Consider the following 18090-nt stretch of genomic DNA (forward strand, 5'->3'; position numbering starts at 1 on the left):
GTATCCAAAGGAAGGTCTTGTCACAAGGATTACACATGTGAAATATGAAAGCCCTAGCACCAATTGTTCAAAAGTTATGGCCAAGGTTAAAGTTTGGTAAAATTTTGCACAACTGGGTCAAACTCCAAGGTCAAGGTCAAAAGGTCAAATATGGTGGTGCCCAGAGAAAGGTTTTGTCACAAGGAATACACATGTGAAATATGAAAGCCATAGCTCCAACCAATCAAAAGTTATGGGCAAGGTTAAAGTTTTTGAGGACAGACAGACAGACGGACGGACAGGGCAAAAACTATATACCCCCGAATCTTCGAGACGGGGGCATAAAAAAAGCTGAATAGGCATACAACCGTCAGGGAAAGGTGGGAAATTCAATTGGAGTTCTGTTTTTCCCCCACTTGACTGAAATATTTATTATTCATAGCCCTAACACAAGTAACACCACTGAAATTAATATAAAAGAAGCTTTTTTCATAAACAGTAAAGAAAAGGCAAGGGGGGTGTGAATACATGTTCATGTATTTTTTTCTAACAGGCTAGCTACCCTATATCTGTCTGCCAAAAATCATCAGAACATTCAATTTTAGTATGTAAATAACAATTTCTTATATATTTACAATTTTACATTTACATTCTACAATATATTTTACAATTTAGATTTATCAGTCAAAGTCTCCCTGATCCATTATGAGAGGGGACTAATGCTATATACTGTACAGGTATTAATTTTTATATGTTTTTGATAACGATACGCTAGCCATCGGTCGTTCTAAATAAATTCTGTTTCATGTCATTGGTTTCGGCTAATCCGGCATTTCAAAACAGCTATGAAACAGAAACACACGAAATAAGAACTGCACATGTAAAGATTGTTGCAGTTGTGGAGATTTTACATAAAGTATACATTTAATATATGTAAAAATGAAATATCAAAGAAAATTTTACACTTTCTTGTTTGTCACACAGTAGGCAGGCCCGTAGCAACGGTTTCAACATTGAAGTAGCATTTTTTTTTTTTGGGGGGGGGGGGGGGGGGTATGAGATATTAAAATTCAAAATCAACGTATCATTCTCATCGCATATCTGTGAAGGTACATTTATTTTTGTCAGTCGCACATTTACATCACAGGTTCTTGGGGACCTACTCACCCCCCACCCCACCCCCCCGCATTCCGTACCCCAAGGGTTCTTGACTTTTTTTTAATATAAAATAGTTTTCTATGACACATTCACGAAGTATTACAGTAGACAGAATTTAACTTATAACTAACCTTTTATAAAAATTCACACTCTCTGATACTATAAATTATGAATTTAACTTAAAACTAACCTTTTATGAAAATTCTAGCTGCAGAACTGTAGCTCTCCGAAAAAAAATGACAGACCGGAGAGCTACAGTGCCACCCATAGAAAAAACTGTGTATTTATTGCGCACAAAAAGTTGCGCTCGGTTCTGGATTTATTTCTCCAAATTCTTACCTCAACTGCACCAAAGCTCGATTTCAACAAATTCCTTAGACCTCTATCAACTACTCTTGTAGTTGACATCTAAAAGTTACGAAGCGCGTTTGCCAAATTATCTAGCCACCCAAAATGGCAGGGGCTATTAACAATGATTATAGGACATGTTTCGATGTGGGAATAGTGCAAAAATGTGTTAGGAACACACGGTCAGTAATATTTTGAGATTGCAGTTTAAAAATAAGGAGAAATAAATCGAGAAACAGCGCATTTTTTGTGCGCAATAAATATACAGTTTTTTCTATGAGTGGCACTGCAGCTCTCCGGTCTGTCAATTTTATTTTTTTTTCCGGAGAGCTACAGTTCTGCAGCTACACTCTCTGATACTATTTAAGAGAACTTATAAAAAAAATTTCGAGCCAGGTTATTTATTTTCATGCAAGTCAAAGACAGATCATTTATTTTCAAGATGATCAAGGAGAAGTTTTTTTTTCTACACTGAAAAAAAAGTTTGACAAGCAAAGAAAAAAAGGAAGAAATAGGGAAAACACCAAATTCCAAAAACGCTTAATTTCGCGTGTGTGTTGGGGGGCTGGGGTTGGGGGTTGGGGGGTAGTATAGCACTAGTCAAGGACAGATTATTTATTTTCAACATTTTCGAGGACAAATTATTTATTTCCAAAAATCTGTCAGACTTCATTTTCATTTATATAGTAAACTAACTAAAAAGAAACTTGAAACGCCCCCCACTTTCTTAGAAAACATTGACACCAAGTTGTGAAATAAAAAGATATAGAGACTCCGAGTGTAGTATAGAGGAATTAAGGAAAGCAACTTGTCCTACAACCCCACCTCCACCCCCCAACAAACACACAGGTTGGACAAATTCATGATTTTTTTTTCTGTTTAATTGTCTATATATATATATATATATATATATATATATATATATATATATATATATATATATATATATATATATATATATATATATATATATATATATATATATATATGGTCGCATTTTTCTTTGGAGGGTTTAGACCCAGCTCACCCACACCCCTTGGAAAATGGATCAGCGCATGCAAAATCATGCAGAGCACTGATAAACACTCCCCATACTCACAGAAAGTACTCAGTAAAAATGATAAATAAGGACATATCTCAAAAGACCATTTGTCGAACACTGGCTGATATTTATACATTAAAAAATAAATGAAATATCCTCGGCTCAAAAATTTCAAATACAGTATATATTTTTGAGCCATTTTCTTTACTTTTAGAACAGAACAGAATAGCTACTCTATTGTGTAATTGTTGATTATTGTTTATTTGTTTTCCCAGTTTAAGGTATCCAAAACTAGGACCCACAAGCATAACATAGAAACAAATTGGAATGGTCTGTTTTGTTGTACTGAATTATCTCCCTTTATTAAAATCTTCTGTGTATCAAAAACCAGAAAAAGTGTATTTGTCATTTGGCCAAGTTTAGTAACGGTTCAAAGTCTCATTCTTTTGAGCATTTTGAGCATTGGATATACGTAGAAAGATGACAGAGAGACTGAAGACAATATTTGGACATTTGGACTCTACTTCCTCTATATTTGTATCCTTTTTCTGCATCTGATGTTCACAGTGCAGTGTGCACTCACAGGGGCTTGTCCCTCTGGTGCACTGTAAACAAAAAATGTTTTTTGCAGCTGCATGCAGTACTGTAGCCCTCACAGGTACTTGGGTCTTGGTTTATAAATATGTAAACCTATTGAATATGTAAAAGAAAGTACTGTACTTTTTTTTTACATATTCATTATTATATAAGTGCACAATATACATATTTATACAGGTCCGACACAATCTCTTGATTAAGCTATATAGCTTGATTTAGCTATATAGCTTTATTAAGCTATTCAAAATAGCTTGATTTAGCTATCTTATCCCACTTTTTTCTCAAATGTGTTATTTTCCAAGTATGCACAAAAAGTCGCACCTTGGTGCAGTGATGATATTCAACCTCGAACTCTCATGAAAATAATGCATGTAAAAATCACTCATCAAATTGCGTCTCCTTAACAGACTTTGTACTCAAAGTTCTAAAAGTTTTGGGGCTATATAACGCAATCGATACAGTTATTTCTTCAATGAAATTATAAAGGAGGCCAATTATGGTCAACAAGATAATTGACTGGTAATAATTCAGTACAATGAGAAGTATGCTTCAACGCACACAAGGTAGTGTACAGTTACCCAAACAATGGAAATTCATCTTTTGCTTAAAAGTATTCAAATGCTGCAATGTTAGAACTATCTTTGATTTGGGTTGTTGATTTGATAACCCATATTACAAATATGAATAGTCAAATACTTGCGACTTTTTGTCTATTTTGTACAAATAATATTTTTGTAAAAACCTGCATAAAAATAGCTTTATTAAGCTATTTTGAATAGCTTAATAAAGCTATATAGCTATTTCAAGCTATATAGCTTAATCAAAAGATTGTGCTGGACCTGTTATAATCATTTAGACCCAAGTGCCTAATTTAATAACCTATGATGGAATTAAATCATATTTTTCTCATTGCTTGTAACTAATAAGCAAAAGGGATATTTTTACTAAAGCTATGTAATTTGTATAAATATCTAAGTTTGAAGAGCTGCACAGATCACAAAGTCCCTGCAATGGACGAGAGTGGTGATACAGTAAAACATGCTTATAATGAAGTACCAGAGGCAGAAGATTTTGCTTTGGTTATAAACGTAATTCATTGAATAATTAATTAAGTTCACAATATATTTTCAAAGCCATAAGGAATGAAAATCACTTCACTGTATCCGTCAATTCATTAAGTATGTTCGCTATAAGCATGTTTTACTGTAATCATATTACATTCCAAATATAGTGCTTGTAATGTTGAGTTTCGATCACCCTTTACATTGATCAGCTGTTGATTACCATTGCTGAAGGATCCTGAAGTAATTCAAAGCAATTATCAAACCATCCTCTGACTATATACATCTATATCAAAGCATCAATATATTAGTTTATTTGTTTTTATCTGTTTCTGAACAAATAAAAACAAACTTTTGAAAGTGTTTTTGTATACACTTCATTTCTACATGAGATTACTAATTTGATCTTTGATATTTTAATTAGAATCTAATATATGTACCGGTATATGTTAACTTAATAATCCTTAATCATATATTTAGCATACACCAACATTATCCAGTGATTCAGTGTCTAACGTAAGACCCAAATTCCGCTACACACAAGACAATTCAATCTTGTCGAATGAACAAAGACAATTCTATGAAGACAATGGATACATAGTTATCAAGAATTTGGTGTCTAAAGAGAAACTTGATCTATACAGGTATCATATACATGTACCATTTTATCAGGATTTAATATTTTATCATGCATGATTTAATGTGTTATTTTATTAATAAGTATTTTAATTAATTTATTTTTATGCATTTTTAAAATTTACCTGGGTACCAGTTACACAGATAACATACTTTTAGAATCGTAATACAATGTTTTTAGTGGAATCGTAAACAAAAATCACAAGACAATTCAATCTTGTCAAATGAACAAAGACAATTCTTTGAGGACAATGGATACATAGTTATCAAGAATAACATATTATGAGGAATCCGAAAGATATAATCAATATGCAGAAATGTGGTGCACTGAAATGTTCTACATGAATTCATAAATTATATACAAAGTTTCAGGTTGTATCAAATGTATCACGTACAGAATCTATAGTCAAATCATTTTCATATAGATATTTTTGTATAAAATATGTACATATTTAAAGGAGTTCATGTGTTAACAAGTAAGCTTTATAAATTTATGAGATCAACAACTTACATTTTATCAAAAGTTATTTTTACATGTTTTAGGGACGAATTTGAGAAAATATGCCGAAAAGAAATTACAGTTCCTATGTTGACCATAATGAGAGATGTGGCTATAGCCCGGTCAGAGTTTGTTCCTGGACAAAAGGCTATTACCAAAATCCAGAACTTTGAAAATGATGATGTCTTATTTAGCTACTGTGCTCTACCAGAGGTATGAATATAAATGTTTACTTAATAACAAATATACACACATACCTGTAGAATATGCATGTAAGTCTACGTATTAATCATTGGTGGTTAAAACTTATTCATTAAAAATTAAAACTCATTTTCAGGTAGTTCAGTATGTCCAAGCATTTACAGGAAGGAAGGTCATGTCGATGCACACCATGCTGATCAACAAACCACCAGATCCAGGTAATGTTAATCAGTATCATTGTCAATCAAAAAACCACCTGATCCAGGTAATGTTAATAATAAGTATTACAGGTAATATCAGTCTACATGCTGATCAACAAACCACCAGATTCAGGTAATGTTAATAATAAGTATTACAGGTAATATCAGTCTACACGCTGATCAACAAACCACCAGATCCAGGTAATGTTAATGAGTGCATGTATCAGTGTTGGTCTACATGCTGATCAACAAACCACCAGATCCAGGTAATGTTAATCAGTAGTAATGTCAGTTTACATGCTGATCAACAAACCACCAGATCCAGGTAATGTTATTGAGTATCAGTGTCAGTCTACATGCTGATCAACAAACCACCAGATCCAGGTAATGTTAATGAGTATCAATGTCAGTCTACATGCTGATCAACAAAAAACCAGATCCAGGTAATGTTAATGAGTATCAGTGTCAGTCTACATGCTGATCAACAAACTAACATGTTGATCCAGATCCCGGTTAGAAGGCTAGAGGACCCTGTAGTTAGGGTCAGGATGAAGAAAATACATATCCATGCTCATCCTTTCCTCTTTGTTTGAAAGGGTATTGTACTTCTCATTTTTTTTTTTGTTGCCCATGTGGTGCAGTGGTTAGAGCGTCTGCTCTAGAGTCGCAGAGTAAGGAGTTGATCCTTACGTCACTGGTTTGAATCCCACTGTGGAACGTGGAGACCTTTCCTTCAGATGAGACCTATAAACCGAGGTCCTGTGTTGCACTAGGTGCTGGCACGATAAAGATCCCTCACTGCTCAATGGCCCTGAGTGCCGAGAATAGTTCAAAATTTGTAGCCCTCCACCGGCAAGTGGTGGCGTCTCCATATGAGTGAAAAATTCTCGACAGGGATGTTAAACAACAAACAATCAATCAATCTTTTTTTTTGGGGGGGGGGGGGGTAAATAAGTAAATAGCACCAGCACCTATATACTGAATTCGATGGTTTTTCTGGTAAAAGATCACAAGAGCTTTTGCAATGGTAAGGTTTCTGTCATCTATTTGTCTGTGAAGAATTTTTCAAAATCTGGTCTAATTTTTAAAAAAAATTGATTCACAGTCAGAGACTATACTAATGCTAATGAATAATTCTCATAATGTGTTTATTAATAAGATTTTGATGATGTTGCCATGGCTATTTAAAAAAAGAAGTATAGGTACATGTACATGTACCTGAAAATCTTTCAAAATGCTACTTCTCCTACAGTTTTTTGTTTGATTTCATTAAAACTTTAAGTTTGAACAAGTTTAAAAAATACAGACTGCATAAGGATACATAATTCTGTAATTATAGCTATAAAAAGTGTTTCAACTCCAAGGGTAGCTTTACCATTTTACTTTCAATGAAATATTTGATTTAGATTACAAATAAAGCAAAAAAAAAAAAAAAAAAAAAAAACCACAAACAACAAAAACACAAAAAGCAAACAAACAAACAAACAAGAATCAACAACAAAAAACAAAAAAAGCCAAAAAAAAGCCCCACATAAACAGTATAATTTTTACAAGATATCAATTTTATCCCTTATTCCTTTACTTACAACATGTTTTAATTTATCTACAGTAGAATTTGGGTGTGTATATTTGTTTAAGTATATTTAAGTACATTTAGTAAGCTTATGAATTTGATTACCAGGTCATTTTGAACTATTTTACAGGCAAGAAGAGTTCTAGACACCCTCTGCACCAGGACCTGTATTTCTTCCCCTTTCGGCCTGCTGACAGGGTTGTCTGCTCTTGGACAGCCATGGAGAGAGTGAACCGGGAAAATGGATGTTTGGTTGTGTTACCTGGCTCTCACAAAGGGGAGCTACTCCAGCATGACTACCCTGAATGGGAGGTAATATATTATATGTATGCTACGTACACGTACCAAAAATATGCTAAATGAATTTAAGTGTAGATAGCTAGATATGTATCCAACATGGATTAAGCATTGAGAGAATGAGTTGCATATTACTTAGCTCATGTGAATATTTTCTGTGCATAAAATTTATGGCTCTTCAGGGAGGTGTCAACAAACTGTACCACGGTGTCCGAGACTTTGATCCCAAAGCTCCAAGACTACATCTCTGTATGGAAGCTGGAGACACTGTCTTCTTCCACCCTCTATTGATCCATGGATCAGGGATGAACAAGACAAAAGGTTTTAGAAAGGTATATGTGCAGCTTTTTTAACAATTATATGTCTATAATGGAAAGAACAGAAAAACATGCATCAAGTTATGAATGATACTATTCTGAGTAATAACTCTGAGTTGAAGTGAGTTTAGGGAATCAGCATAAACCTAATCCAGATTAACTTAACATATTATATTTAATCCATGACGTATCCATACTGCAGTTCTTACTGTATGTTGACAACCACTTGACAATTACTTAAAATAATGACATCACAATGGATTATGTTCACGAACAATATGTTGTGGGTTAACTTAACCCAGTGTTTACATAATTTGAGTTTGCCAACATTCACCTGCAGAGTAAATCCAGATTTAATTTGTTAAACTTGATATACTTTGGACCACTTCTAAGATAATACAGATAAACTTTACATGTACATGTACTGTGGACTGGCCCATAAGTAAATTCATGACTTACTGCTTCACATAAGAGTGTAATATATTCAATTTTAGTCCATTTCGTGCCACTATGCCTCTGCTGATGTTGACTTTATTGATGTCAAAGGCTCCATTCAAGACAAGGTAGAAAAGGAGCTTATCGAAACTTTTGCTAAAGTTTTGGAATCTGGAGGAGTTGACCCTAACCAAGTGACCTTGAAGGTAAAATGCTTAATCTTGTGACATAAAGGTATTTAAGTGTTTTATCTCATAATTGTTTCTTCCAGAAAGAATAACACTGTAAAGCATTAATTATTTAGTTATAAATTTTTCTTCTAATATATTTTCCAAGTGCCACTTTTAAGGGTTTCTTTTGCCTTTATAATGAAGCTTAGTTTTCTTATTGTAACTAGACCAGGATTTCTTAACCTTTTAGGATGTATGGATGTTCAAGAGCCGGGAAGTATCTTTGCCAGAAGATGAAAACCCTGGAGCTACAAACTGACACCAAGGACTTCATAAATTTACAAAGCATTTGATTTCCAAATACATGTATTACAGAGCTCTTATTCAATCTTTCAAATTGGAATTAGACATACATACATATTTGATTTTTAAATGGAAAATAACCAGGAACTATACCTGGTAATCAAAAAATTACTATGACACAAGGAAATGATTGTTTCATATTTTGTTGATATTTGTTGAGATTCATTTACATATATGTACTTAATGATTGTTTTTATGGTGTATTTTAATGACTGAATTGTTTATTGATATTAGATAAAAACATTTATTACGGGTACAGATTATTTTTAGATGGGTCTGACATTACCACAATGTTTTATTTACTAAAATTATCGCAAGCCCAAATTGGTAAAATGTACAGTTAATCTTGAACAATACTACACTGTAGATGTAAAATATGTGATCATATTAAAGAAGAAATTTTTATGACTTTAAGCATTGACAATTTGGAAATTGGAATGTGTTAAGAAAAATCATTAAGGACATGAGCATTTCTGTTTTTATCAAATGTTTAATTTTGTTATTTATGCATACATTGCATACATTGTATATATCTCTTACAAAATATGTAATGTTATCTCATTCTTAAATTGAGAATCAATCTATAAATTATTAAAATTGTTTGCAAACATTTCCAGAAATATTTATTTTTAAAGGTTTTGTTGTTGTTTTTGTTTTTTTTTTTTTACTACATTGTATTATGTGGAAATTAATTGAAATTTTCATTCATCAAATTGGTAATGAACTTGTCTTTCTTATGCTTATGAGTAATATTTCAAATCAAATAGATGTGAGAGAAAAAATCCAGCTGTTTGTTTATACCATCATGTCCAATGTTACACAGCCCTGGCTTGCAGAAAAGTATAATTGTATGAATATCATTACTGATTTAAACTGACAAATGAAAAATGTTTGTAATTTTGAAATTATGCACTATATTCCTACATGTACATGTCTTATTAAAAATGTGTAGCCGTGTGCTACAGTTGTTGATTTTTGGTTGATATTTGAAATAATAAACCTTATCCTTATTTGAAAATTGTCCTTTGTCTTAATTTTTATCATTCTTATGGAGTCCTACCATTGTATGTTTTTTTTAGATTTTAATTTGGCTTCTGATAAAGTACATTTATTTGGCATGGTGGTTTGTACTCATAGGTTTTATGCATATCAATCAAATATTACTAGTTCTCTCTGGGTAGAAATGCTGTATGGACCAGAACATTTTATCTTGGCTTATCATTTTATATATGATATATAGTGCGTCAGTGTACATATGTACAATATTTGTAAGGTAATATGCGGGACTCAAATATGCACAGACCTTCATTTTATAGTCAAAATAATTGTGTTCTGAATATTAAGTTTGTCAAGCTTAGAACTTTATTTTTAAACCCAAGATTAAAATATCTGGCATATGAGCATGTCATCACAAAGCAGTCACTCAGTTTTAATGACAACATATGATCAGGACTATTTGCGGTTTTTTGGGACAGGAAATCTCAACTGGACTAAATCAAACCTTGACCTTCAACTTAAGTGACAAAAGGGTTATATCTCTTAGAGTAAGTGTTTATTGACATACCATCATGATCCAGCCATAAAAATTGCAACCAAAAATGTCATTGACCTTGGAGTAAATGTCTTTAGGAATTTAAGAAAGAACTTTTCTTTCCCTTAATGCATTTAAAGACATCACAAACAAAAAGGACAAACCCCTATTTTCATGTATTTGTGGTGGAAGTATTCTTTTGATTAGATGAGTCTCAGTATTTCTTTTATTGATTAATGCCCTTTATGAATTTTAACAAGTCTGAAGAGTAGTACTTATATATACTTTTTAAAAATTGTAATTAGAACAATTACCTACTAAGACCAATGTAAACCCTCCAACTACCAAAGAACTTCGTTTACGAAAAAAGTTTTCTTGACCATGCAAAGATTGGGGGGGGGGGGGGGGGGGGGCGATAAGGGGGCAAGTTTTATACAGCGTTACTAGAAGCGAATTAGTTCGAGGACGAGATGACAAACACGAAAGCAACATGGCGGCCTATGTTGGTGTTTTGAAGCGAAGTTTTCGAAATGTTCGCTTGACAGGCTTATGTACCGTTAAAAAATGTATTTTAAGCAGAGAATTTTCGTCCTTTAACTCTGAACCGTTGACTTCTTTGATTAAATCTACTCTGAGTAACTTAGAAGATTTACAGCTGGTACCTTTGAAGGTTAACAGTTGCAGTGTTGGATGTAGATTCGCGAAATCGCATATTGAGTACGAAATACTGGATAAAAATGACATAGTGTTGTATGAAAACTTTTCTAATGTTTTTAAAAACGGATTTGATGCATTGCACAGATCAGTAGAGAATGCCGATACTGGATTTTTCGGTTCCACAACTGAAAATGACAGTTTCTTTTATGCGCTATCAGCACTTAGAAACCTCCTTACAGAATCAGGTATTAATATGGTGGTATATCAACATGATCAAGGAAATACAAATATCCCACTTTTGAGATATGTTATCTCATATGCATGAAATATTTTGTGTGTGGCGGTCAGACAGGTTCAATCACTGGCGGTCAGAGTAGCTCTTGGTAGAGGAATGCAGGACGGTTCACTCCGAAAGACCATTCGCGCTGAGTGTTTCGCTCCGAGGCAATTCTTGCCACTTCCTTTAATTAAGGGGATTAGCCTCTGTTAGTAGTAATTATTACCTTTCTATTGACTTTGTATTATTTTAAACTATTTTAATGACTATTCCGTATTACTATTTTAGTCTTTGTTGAATAAAGTATAAATATAGGCCCTACTATGCCAAAGCTTTAACATTTATGAAATCATCAATATAAAACAGCAACAAAATCTAACTTACTGATAGGTTAGGGGGATCAAAAAATCATGAATTTTTTATCATGATGATCATAGCCTCAGTACGGTTCTGAATGAAATTTATTCAAATTGCTATGTTAAATAGGGAGATAAAGAACAGAGTTCAAACACATAAGTCCATTCAAACAATACAAATCAGGATTTTATTTAATATTTTTCAAAAAAGTCATTGTAAAGTTACCTGTGCATTGATTTTGCTTTTCTTTTATCGTAGCTCACCATGAAAACTGTTTAAGGCAAATGTGTCCACATGGAGATGCTTTTAATATGCAGACAGAGACTGTGAAGGCTGCATTGCTTACAAACCACCTACTTTCTCATCTTGTGTTTAACAGCAGATACCTCCTTAACACTGGAGCAAAGGAGGAAGGACTTGTTAAATGCCCTTGTTTAAAACCATTGGAATGCAGAACTCTCTTAAATTATGGACAGATTGGTCTTGGTAAGAATATTTTACACCCACACATGATTCAGAAAGATTTTGAACAAACTTGAATCTACACTACCTGAGGATGCTTCCATATAAATATGACCAATTTGGGCTTTGTTGTTATTGAGAAGAAGATTTTTAAAGATTTTTCCTATATATTTCTATGTAAAATTTTGATCCTCCATTGTGGCCCCGCCCTACCCCCGGGAGTCATGATTTGAAAAAACTTGAATCTACACTACCTGAGGATGCTTCCATATAAATATGACTCATCACGGCTTTGCTGTTCTTGAGAAAAAGATTTTTAAAGGTTTTTCCAATATATTTCTATGTAAAACTTTGATCCTCCATTGTGGCCCCGCCCTACCCCCGGGGGTCATGATTTGAACAAACTTGAATCTACACCACCTTAGGATACTTCACTATGATTTTCATCTTTCCTGGCCAAGTGGTTCTTGAGAAGAAGATTTTTAAAAGACGCCATTACTTTTTCACTAATTCCTAAATTATCTCCCCTTGAAAGAGGGCATGGCCCTTCATTTGAACAAACCTGAATCCCCTTCACCTAAGGATACTTTGTGGCAAGTATGGTTGAAATTGGCCCAGTGGTTCTTGAGAAGAAGATGAAAATGTGAAAAGTTTACAACAACGACGACAGACAACGGACAAATTTTGATCAGAAAAGCTCACTTGAGCCTTTGGCTCAGGTGAGCTAAAAACGGGCAATAAAAACAGGATACTGGCTCAAGTGAATACCGATTCATACAGATGTACATACTCTTATCAAATGTGGATTCCACAATACAGTTGAACTTTGTGATGTTGAACACTGATATCTCAAGTACTAGGGATATGCCAAAGTAATTTGGCAGTCTCAATGAATTTTTCTTTGTTCTTTTTAACCTAATTGTTATTCAAATCTTCTGATATCTAGAAGTGTAATCTCCGTCTCGGAGTTCAACATAGCAAGGTTTGACTACTTTTGTATCTGAGATAGTTAAAATTTAATTATCTCAAACATCAAAAGGGTTTTTATTACATTCAACATTTTTCAATTACCTTCTAAGTTTATTCATTGATTCTAATGCTACTTTCTTTCTGATTTATTTATCATTCTGTAAATGACAAAGAATGTATAAAAAATCTTTATTGCTGTCAAGGGAAATTTATGTCTTGATTAGCTATGAGATAATCTATTTACATTAAGCAATGTTTTGAGAAACAGAACTGCATGTACCAAAATGAATTATCATTATTATTGCAGGTAGTGAAAGTCTTTGGTATGGACATCCAGATATTGTGCTGATACCACCAGGGTCACCTAATATACCTGTCTGGTTTTATGAAGATCCTGAGCATGATATGCATAGTGAAGATACAACAGACTTCCTGTCACAAAACAGTACATCCGATGATCTGTGTAAAGTAACTGAGAAACATTCTATTTTTGGTGATAAAGCTGGGCAGATAATAAGTCAAGCTATAACACATTCCTTCAGTGAAGCGAACATGAACTGCAAACAATTAACGGAAAACAAGCACCTGTTTCATCACACACTTATTCCAACATTGACATTAACACCAGACCATTATTGTGTTGTTATGTATGATTATGAAAATGATATTTTGTTAAGTAGTGGGCATCAAAAGATGTCCCTATGGGATGACTCTGGATTAAAATTTAACCTTTCAGCTGTTTTGCAAATTTGGATGGTTCTAAATCACAGATTTTTCTCTCCAAAACTTGATGATGTAATGCAGAGAGATTTTTCTCATAGTTGTAATCTTCATCAAACATTAAAGGACATGCAAGTGTTTGATAAAACAAAAGACATTTCTTTCAGACATTCATTTGAACAAAAAAGTATGAAGTATTTTATGCCATATTCAAACTATATTAAATTGGAAAATAAGTGATACTCAGAACAACAAAGTATCATTTCAGAATATTCATACTGAATGCAAATAAATTTCATTGTATACAGAAAAAAAGTTTTATATGTCATTTTTAGGTCATTCCACCTTTCTGTCAAAAGACCTATTGAAATACCATGGATATGTAAAAGTGATTGGGAGTCCCAACCATGCTGACTTTTTAGCTCAACCGAGCCTAAGGCTCCATTGCTTTTCTGATCAAAATTTGTCTGTTGTTGATGGCAGCAGCATCAGAAACTTTTCACATTAAATCTTCTCCAGAACTATTAGACCAATATCAACCAAACTTGCCATAAAGCATTCTTGAGGGAAGGAGATTCAAGTTCAGTGAAGAGCCACGCCCTCTTTCAAGGGAAGATAATGAAGAATAAGTGAAAATTTAATGGCATCTTTCAAAAATCTTCTCAAAAACCAAATTGGAACTTATATGAAAGCTTCATTACATAGTGTAAAATCAAGTTTGTTCAAATCTTGACCACCTGGGGGTAAAGCGGGGCCATAACTGGGGTTCAAAGTTATACATAGGAATATACAGTGGCGTATATTCCTTTCTGTACATGTGTAGGCAGTAAGGCCAATGATAAGTCAAAATACTTCACCTGAGATGTGACACACTAGAATGGGGGTAGGTGCAAGAACGATCACCTCCTTGATTAAACGAGCTCAAAATCTATACAAGTGTACCACTTTCCATTGCTATGAATATAAATGTTGAACTTCTTTTTAGTACATGTATTAAACTACGGTAACCAGAATAATGCATCACTTATATAAGAAAGTCATATCAGTCACAGGATAAAATTCTGCCATTCGGTAAACTGAAAGTCTACTGAAAGTTGACTGAATGACAGAGCTCTGCCATTCAGGGACCTTTCAGTGGCCATTAAGTTGACTGAATGGTGTAGGTTCATCCTGTGAGTAGTTTTCAACTTTTGGCCTTGACCTCTATTCAAGAGGTGTCCTCTTTGTCAATGTAATGAAAAAAGAATAAATAACCAAATAAGCGGGTACTACTGGTACATCACAATGGTCATTTAAATAATCCTGGCCTTTGACATTTACTTTTGACCATGCATGCGATTCTAAAATTTGTAGGATTCTTTTCAAAAGCATTCCATGCCTATATAATAAATTCTACAGGTTGCAAAATACAAGATATTCAAGTTCTTGCATCATAATACTAACATATATTAATAAATCAATAATCTCAGTCCTTGACCTCTGACAAAGTAACCCCAAAATCTATCAATATATTCTTCTAACTATTCCCCATATACATGTATATGCTACACATATAAATGATATATATGAATCTGTATAAAATTTCAAAGTTATTGCATCACAATGACATGTCCTACCCATCATATCATTCTTTGAGCAATTCATCATGTCCCATAAAAGTGTTGATAAACTGACAGACAGACAAACCTGGTGATAACTACTGGGCACCCACATCTCTATAGTAAAATCTGCAAATGTTGCATCACAAGTAAAAGAAGGAATTCTTTTTTTAATTCTGGAAAAATTTAATTCATTGATTATAAATTAAATAAGTTAAAAAAAAAAACAATAAATAATTCAACTGAAATCATATCTAGTCAATTGAACCTATGACAATAGATCTTAAGTTAAAATACATGTATATCACATTTTCTTTTCTTGAGCGTGTTGAGCTTGCATCCACTATTGGGTTTAATTAAAGTCTCCTGATATACAAAGTCAACATTTACAACAAACATATTTGTAAACATTGACTATATACTTGATATAGCCATATTGAGGTCAGTAGGTTTTTAGTGATCCAGTGAAAGTTATTTTTCTTAAAAAAGGGCTCTATGCCATCCCTTCAGAATATGATTTTTGATAATAGGTGCATTGCACCGAACACAAGTTCCTTTAAGTTTGATGATTTTTCCTGGCAAGATCTCAAAATCCTCTGTATCCAGCACCAAATGTACTAAGGTTTTACACTGGTAGCAGTAAGTCTCTACATTCCGTGTTACTCTGAAACCAAAAAAATAAATAAACATATGGAAAACATGTTAGCACTGTTTCTATTTTTCATATGCCATGGCCAGTTCAAATCCCAAATATTTATATTAGGCCCAAAAAAATAATAGTCTTGTTTCCTGCTACCAGCCTGAAAAAAATAGGGTAGGTAGGTAGGAAAATTATTTTATTTTATATTTTTATTTTATTTTTTTCCGACAGCATTTTTTGGATATGAACTAATATAAGATCAAATTAAACATGTCACAGGTCAATATTGTCTTTTAAAAATTAAATTTCATGTCTTTTTATGCACAACTCAAGTGGTATTTTATGAAAGTCCATATTTAAAACAAGAATTTCATGAAATGCTTGTTTTGTGTTAACACGAAAACCGATTACGGTGACAGAACGATGAAATTCTGGAAATTCCCAATTTTTTTCTTCCAAATTAAAAAAAAAACTTTAGGGTCGGGTGCCAAAAAATAGGGTAGGTCGGGTAGCAGGAAACAAGACTATTATTTTTTTGGCCTTAAATACTAATCACAAATTGGTTAAAAATTTTTAACTTGACTGCAAATGCATACCTCTCAAGCATGTTTGATTAGTATGACAGGACACACAGTACATAAGTGGTAGGGGTGTAACTGTTACAGTATACTGATGCTGATATTATATCTCAATACAGAAAAAAATTATACCACATTGCGGTACAAAAACTGTTAACCTATGTATCATGATCTATTATACAATTAGTGCTGTTTTGGGGGTCAATTCGATGATTTATCCACCTGAGGAGTACAATATTCACCAAGCCCAAAGGCCTAAGGGCAAGGTGAATATTGTACTTTGTGGGTGACTTGATCATTACAATGATTGAAAAACATCAATAATTGTTTTATTTCATTATTCAATGATCCAAACTCTTTATTTTTTGAACTTGAGAAATAGTCTTTAACAGCTGCTTTCACCATGTTCACATTGTGATTAGAGTTTTTTTCATTTCAGGATAGACTGTCTCATGTGTCTGTCACACATGAATTATTAAAAAAAATTATGAAGGGTAAAATATTGCGATATGTATCACCATACAGTGGGATGATCATGATATATTACGATTTGCTTTAGCCGTATCTTTATTACACTCCTAATAACAGAAATGAGACAACATTTGATTCTGGCGGGGGGGGGGGGGCAGATTTTGGAAATTACCTGTTCGTTTCCACCTCCTCCCGAATTTGAAAATTGCTCATACAACCCTGAGTTCTTCGTCTGATTTTTTTGAAGAGGAGTATAATACCTATCTACTTCAAAATACATTTTATGCTATCCGTTTTCAATTTCGAGGAAATTCGAAATGGTATCATGTGAGGATACCACACAAAATACTACACTGAATTGTTTGTACTTACCTTTGTATTTTCCACTGTTGCCAACACTTATAAAATACCCATCCAAGTGTCATCTTTTTGGACACATATTAAAATTTTTTGTCTTTATGAATCTTGACCTTATTTCTTCCCGTATCCGGGAAAATGACCGCAATACGTTCTATTTCCACTATGGAAGAGTTATACTTCTTAGTGCGCTCTTTTGTGAAAAAGTCGGAAAATGTACAAATCTCGCGAGATTTCAGGGACAAACGTAACGTAAACATGTAAACAATATGTTGAATGTCGATGAACAAATCCTAAGAAAATGCAATGAAATATTTTATTGTTGTGGACTTTATATAAATCAAGAGCAGGAATGACAACGATATCAATTTATATCTATTGTTGATCGTATGTATCTATTTATCGTATGGTACATCTAAATACAATACACATGCCTCGGAAATGTCGTATTTTTTATTTATGGATGATAAATTTAGGGTTCTCGCTCTCTTACATATGTCTTAGACTTTTAGTTCTTTTACTCTTTAATTGGAATGACAAATACATTTAACATTAAAAATTGGATTGAGATTGGTATGTTTTGTATTATCCGCAACG

The 18090-nt window shown here is 33.3% G+C and overlaps 2 protein-coding genes and 1 long non-coding RNA gene across 3 annotated transcripts; 2 read left to right on the top strand and 1 right to left on the bottom strand.

The window, feature by feature from the left end:
• The first annotated feature begins 2954 nt into the window (after positions 1-2954).
• On the top strand, positions 2955-9894 carry LOC133176939 (phytanoyl-CoA dioxygenase, peroxisomal-like). Its single transcript, XM_061312004.1, has 8 exons — positions 2955-3064; positions 4666-4829; positions 5365-5533; positions 5658-5739; positions 7425-7606; positions 7774-7923; positions 8403-8549; positions 8764-9894. The coding sequence occupies exons 1-8, from the start codon at positions 3008-3010 to the stop codon at positions 8830-8832; spliced, it is 1020 nt and encodes a 339-aa protein (XP_061167988.1). The 5' UTR covers positions 2955-3007; the 3' UTR covers positions 8833-9894.
• A 1025-nt stretch (positions 9895-10919) lies between these two features.
• Positions 10920-14132, top strand: LOC133176885 (uncharacterized). Its single transcript, XM_061311941.1, has 3 exons — positions 10920-11549; positions 11957-12184; positions 13437-14132. Exons 1-3 carry the CDS (start codon positions 11456-11458, stop codon positions 14087-14089), a joined length of 975 nt encoding a protein of 324 aa, XP_061167925.1. The 5' UTR covers positions 10920-11455; the 3' UTR covers positions 14090-14132.
• A 1792-nt stretch (positions 14133-15924) lies between these two features.
• Positions 15925-17638, bottom strand: LOC133176891 (uncharacterized). The gene is made up of 2 exons (XR_009719578.1): positions 17509-17638; positions 15925-16111 (listed from the first exon to the last, which is right to left on the bottom strand). It is a non-coding gene; the product is annotated as an uncharacterized LOC133176891 (long non-coding RNA).
• Between the last annotated feature and the right edge of the window lie 452 nt (positions 17639-18090).

Source organism: Saccostrea echinata, unplaced genomic scaffold (genome assembly GCF_033153115.1).
Source record: "Saccostrea echinata isolate AGI-Se365-2 ecotype Australia unplaced genomic scaffold, CSIRO_AGI_Sech_v1 ptg000084l, whole genome shotgun sequence".
NCBI classification, from domain to species: domain Eukaryota; kingdom Metazoa; phylum Mollusca; class Bivalvia; order Ostreida; family Ostreidae; genus Saccostrea; species Saccostrea echinata.

What these genes read in the sequence shown, in the direction of transcription:
- LOC133176939 (XM_061312004.1), top strand. Translation starts at nt 3,008, where the DNA reads ATGACAGAGAGACTGAAGACAATATTTGGACATTTGGACTCTACTTCC. An exon ending in GAGAAACTTGATCTATACAG is followed by an intron (nt 4,830 to 5,364) that starts GTATCATATACA and finishes TACATGTTTTAG; the next exon opens with GGACGAATTTGAGAAAATAT. An exon ending in ATGACTACCCTGAATGGGAG is followed by an intron (nt 7,607 to 7,773) that starts GTAATATATTAT and finishes ATGGCTCTTCAG; the next exon opens with GGAGGTGTCAACAAACTGTA.
- LOC133176885 (XM_061311941.1), top strand. Translation starts at nt 11,456, where the DNA reads ATGCAGGACGGTTCACTCCGAAAGACCATTCGCGCTGAGTGTTTCGCT. An exon ending in AATTAAGGGGATTAGCCTCT is followed by an intron (nt 11,550 to 11,956) that starts GTTAGTAGTAAT and finishes CTTTTATCGTAG; the next exon opens with CTCACCATGAAAACTGTTTA. An exon ending in TTATGGACAGATTGGTCTTG is followed by an intron (nt 12,185 to 13,436) that starts GTAAGAATATTT and finishes TTATTATTGCAG; the next exon opens with GTAGTGAAAGTCTTTGGTAT.